The 5,227-nt window shown below is 45.6% G+C and overlaps 1 protein-coding gene across 1 annotated transcript; it reads right to left on the reverse strand.

Annotated features, from left to right (window-relative positions):
- Positions 1–1,449: 1,449 nt before the first annotated feature.
- On the reverse strand, positions 1,450–4,345 carry otpa (orthopedia homeobox a). The gene is given in 4 exon segments (XM_068753223.1): positions 1,450–1,971; positions 3,485–3,757; positions 3,759–3,877; positions 4,309–4,345. Coding segments are annotated over 4 exon segments (951 nt in total).
- Between the last annotated feature and the right edge of the window lie 882 nt (positions 4,346–5,227).

The raw sequence follows: 5,227 nt of genomic DNA on the forward strand, positions 1-5,227 counted from the left end.
ATTATTACATTTATGTAATATTATTTCACATCTGTCGCTAGACTACAAAAATCTTTATCCTGGTGAACGCTTCTTCTTTGTGATTAGAAACACGTCCAGATCATGAAAGCGCTGCACGTGCACGCGTGCGTTTTATTGTACAGTAAAAAATTACATTTCTTTCCTGATAATTGGGATTTTGTTATTTGTTTTAAAGGCTTTCAACTGTAGTCTTTTAAGGTTTTGCATTATATTTGACCTTTGCTTCTTATTTCTCTTCAAATAAAAAGCAACACTGCCATCCGCTCTGACTGGGTTGGGGTTAGGGTCACCAGTTTCCAGAGGACAAAGGTGTTGGTGGACAGATTGATGCAGTAAACGAAGATGGTTCCTTTTTTAATTCCATATGTTCTCATAATGGTTCCGGAGTCAAACAGTACTTTTAACTAAAATTAAGAATATTTTAACCAGATTTTAGGATTTGTAAAAAAATATTTTTGCCGTCAGGTGAATTTGGTGGAGTGGCATTAAATTCCACGGGAAAGTGAAACCTGGGTGTGATTTAATGCTGTTTATTTTTTGTTTTGTGCGTTTCTGCAGGATAGAAATGATCCGAAGAGAAATAAACTCTGTAGAAATGCGACCTAAAAGCATTCTGTTGCTGTTCTTTCATGAGATTCAAGAAAGGAGGGTTGATTCATGCTGTGTCATAATCGAAAATGATTTTTTTTATTTGATCATTTACATTTAATTAATATAAACATGTTAGTGAAACAAAATGGTTCAAACATTTTAAGAAAGTCGTATTTTGTTTTTGTTTTTAAATAAGCACAGACGTAATTTTGGGAACATAAATGATCACAAACTGACCAAATGGGAACAAGAGTGCTTTCTACACAAAACATCCTATATAACAGATTATATTACGTCAGAGTCCATGTCTTAATTTATACAATGTCCTTTTTTAACTCTTTTATTTTTCTTGTTTTGCCTTGGACAGCACATGCAGTCCCTCTTCTTCCATGTTGTCCTGATGTCAACTTTCCTTCATGGTCTTTAAAGCCTCGGGGGGGGGGGTCTTTTGTTTGTCGTGCCCACGGTGCGTCATCCCTTTGGCCCTTTGGGGGGCTGAACGCGCTGCAGCAGATCCAAACGGAATCTGCAGCCTCGTTTCAGAGTATCCACAGAATTTGTCTTCAAAAATCGGAGCAGGTGTCACTGCGGCGCGACACGGGGGGGGGGGGGGGGGGGGGGGGGGGGGCTGCATGAGCCCAATAAATAGATACGGAACAAACCAATAAGTTAATTTAAATAGAAGTGATCACATCGAGAACGTCCTATTTGATAAATAACTTTGATTTGATTTGAGACGAAAACGCGCCGGACGCGCAGCCCCCCCCCCCCCCACCAGCTGACTGGATGAATAAGAACCGATAACAGAACTGTGCGTCGCGGCGCGGCGCGGCGCTCCTAGGTGAAGCTCATGGACACTGTGTGCTCCAGCGCTTTGCGGCGCAGCGACGCGATGCTTGTCCCCCTCCAGACGTCACTGTCCGGGGAGCTGCACAGCTGAGGCGAGCCGGTCACGTTGGTCGGACCGGACAGGGACGCGGGGACCATCCCGGGGAACGTGGGCTGGTAGAGGTGCGACTGGAGCCCGGGCCCGTTTGGGGACATGTTGGACAGACCCATGGAGTTGTGCGGCGGCCCGGCGCCGAGGCTGCACTGGGACAGGGACTGCGCCATGGCCTGCTGGCGGCCCAGAGCGGGCGGCAGCTGCAGCTGGGACACGCCGGGCATCCCGGCCGTGGACCAGCGGGTGTCGTTCGCGTGGAAGGAGCAGAGGCTGTCGCCCATGGCCGCTGCTGCGGCCGCGGCGGACGGGAACTGGTGCAGGCCGTGGTGCGTCGGCAGGAGAGTCCCCGGAGCGCGGAACACGTTGGTGGTCTTCTTGCGCTTCTTCCACTTGGCGCGTCGGTTCTGAAACCAGACCTGCAGACAGAAACGCGCTGAGTTGGGAGCGGCGGAAACCGGGTGCCGGTGTCCCGACCAGTCGCATCACCAGAGGCGTAAAGAGGCTATGACGTCATCCTGTGCGTAAAGAGGCTATGACGTCGTACAGCGTAAATATTAGAATTTTAAAATGAATTGTAATTTTTCTTTCACTAAATCAATAAAAAAAATTCCCTTAAGCTTTTTGTGCATTTTTTTTACGCAAAAGCAACATAAAAAATAATAACATACATGCACGATTTTTACCGCTGTGGGCGGAGCCAGAGAAAACGCACGCGCCCAGGTAATAAAGATAATGTTATTGCTGTCACAAGCAGACTTTAATTCCGGCAGAGTCCTTGAGCTTCCTGCTCGTCTGTGATTAATGCGAAGATTTGCTTGAGAAAGTGAGGCGCAGTAATAAGACCGGGACAATCTCTGCCCCCCCCCCCCCCCCCCCCCCCAGCCCCCCCCAGCCGCGCAGCCAGCCGTGAAATCCGCCCTGAAATGCATTACACTTCAGAGGAAAGAAAACGCGATTCCTCATTCTGTTTAAAAAGACCGAGTGCGCCCTCAGCGCGGCGGCATGAAGACGTGGGGGCGCTGACAGGCCCATCGCTAAAGCCGACCCTGCAGCGCCCCCCCCCCCCCCCCCCCAAAGCAGACGAGCTTCATTTCACTCATTTTAATTTTATGGAAATAGCAGATATGGAATAATAATAATAACGACGTTTGCTGTTAATAAGGCTGCGGCGCCTTTATTCCTGATCGATCCCTGGATTTGTGAACGGAGGATCAAACCCACGATCCATCCAGTCGAGCAGAAATCCACGGCGCCGTGGGTTTACTCAAATCTCGCGATATGAGAGTAAGAGAAGGATTCGCTGTTTATCTATTCTGGAGCATAAAAGATGCAACTAAAGGAAGCCTTGCCGTGTTATTATTTGTGTGTATGGATGAAGCACGTGACCTGTAGAAACACGCACACACGCACACACTCTATTGTGTGTTTTAATGTATTAGTTATAAAAGCTCCGAGAATTATCAGCATCTTCTTTGAAATATATATATTTTTTAAAATTCTGCTACATAATTTTAAGTTTGTATTTTTTATCAAATGTGGAAAATTAATTTACGGTATTAAAAATACAAGAGAGATAATAATCTATTCCCCGTTTATTTATATTGAATTAATTCTATTAAGAATTTGCTCATTTTCTTTTAACCTAAACGATGAAAAATGACTCTTAAATAAATCCATAATTCTACATCCGTGACGAAATAAATATAAATTTACTTCAAGCAAATGTGTCTATTGATTTTTAAAAATCCGATTGTTTTTGAACAGAAATGTTCAAATCGAGGCACAAACTGAGAATAAAAAAAATAATTGTTCGATGAGATCTTTATTTTTATTTATACATTTTTTAAATGTAATTTTTGCACCTTCCGTTTATGTTATGTTTATTTTATTTCCTCGGCCTCGTCTTAAATGTCCTCCCAGCCGTCCTACCTGGACTCTGGACTCCGTCAGGCCGATCCTCAGCGCCAGCTCCTCCCGCATGAAGATGTCTGGGTAGTGCGTTTTGGCGAAGCTCCTCTCCAGCTCGTTGAGCTGCGCCGGCGTGAAGCGGGTCCGGTGCCGCTTCTGTTTCTGGGACTGCGCTGCGGCCTGGTTCGGGTTGTTGTTCTGCTGGTGCTGCTTCTCCTGCTCTTTGCTGTTGACCTGCACCGGATTGGATCCTCCGCCGCTGCTGATGTCCTCGCCAGGGAGCATGGTGGCCCCCCTCCACGCCGTCCGGGCCCGGGCAGAGCTCCCCGGAGTGCCCCGGGTCGGGTCCACCTCCGCCGAGCCTGCACTTCAGAGCCTCCCTGTGTCCGAGAAGCTCCGCCGCATCCTTCATCCCTGCACAGACAACCAGAGCAGGTGAAAAACAGGAAACGCTGGCTGCAGGGGGAGAAACGGGACATGTTAGGGAAATACAGGAAGAATTTAAAATGCGTTTCTGACTGAAACCATCAGATGCACATTAAACAGCTAAAAAAGACAAACAGGAGTCGAAAGAGCGGCTGCAGATCAGATTAAACAGCGTGCACGTTGCAATCATCTCCTTAAATACTCTTAATTCAATTCGATCACATCTTATAAAACTGTTAAATCAAATTACGCTGTAATAAAATACTAATAATAATTACTTTTCCAATGAATTAAGCCACTTCAGTCAAATTAAGATAATACAAGAAGCAAATTGACAATTTTACGATCTTGATTTAGGATTGAAAGTGCCTCCAGCTTACAGTAGAGTTGAAGAGCGGAGTTTGGCGATGCTAACTCACCGAGGCGAGCGTCCAGGAGGTCGGCGTGAGAAAGCATAGCGCACCGCTCCAAAAAAAAAAGCCGCTATGACTTTAACCTATTTAAGAAATATATAAAGCCTAAATGAAAGCAAATTCGGTTTGTGCTTAAAAGGGAGGTTTGTTGCATTATAATGTAGTTTAGAGAAACGGGGAGGCGCTTAACGACGGAATGAACCCATGAGCTCCTCCAAGCGAGGACCAATCAGAGTCGAGGCCCGCCCGCCCCAGCAGCAGCCCCTCCGCCCGCACCTCCATCCTCAAGTTCGTTCCTCCTCGTTCCTCTAATTGTTGGCTTTGATTTCTCATCCAAATTACAACCAACAAAAGAACCTGATTTAATATCTGTGTGAAAGAAATCTTGAATCACCGCGAGATTTGTTTAATTAACGCGTGGTCCTCCCGCAGCAAGAAATAATATGAAGGAGGGGGGGGGGGGGACCCGCATAAAAACCGAATAGAGTCTTTAATATAAAGCTGAATGTATTAATATTATTGTATTTATTTTTCAAGTGGATCTATTTTTAATATCTTTGATTTCAACCCAACAACAAACTTTTATTATTATAGCTACGCGGCTCGTTTTCAGGGCAATTGAGCTTTTACGTAATTAGTGTCAAATCTTATACGTCTTTATTGCAAATATCAGAGTAAGATCACTATAAATTAGTGCTAATTTATAGTGTTTAGGCCCAACTGTCAAAAGGGAGGGACTGGGATTAAATGATGTGTGAGCTGATTAAGGTGGAGCTGCGTGAACACACCTGATCGGGGGGGGGGGGGGGGGGGGGGGGGGGGGGCACTAGATCGGGGCCTGTATTCTTAATTTAAGGTTATTTATCCGCAATAAAAACGAGCTTTGTTGTCATGGAATAAATAGAACATCCGTTTTTTTTGTCAC

Source organism: Brachionichthys hirsutus, chromosome 19, assembly GCF_040956055.1.
Source record: "Brachionichthys hirsutus isolate HB-005 chromosome 19, CSIRO-AGI_Bhir_v1, whole genome shotgun sequence".
In the NCBI taxonomy this organism is placed as follows: Eukaryota; Metazoa; Chordata; class Actinopteri; order Lophiiformes; family Brachionichthyidae; genus Brachionichthys; species Brachionichthys hirsutus.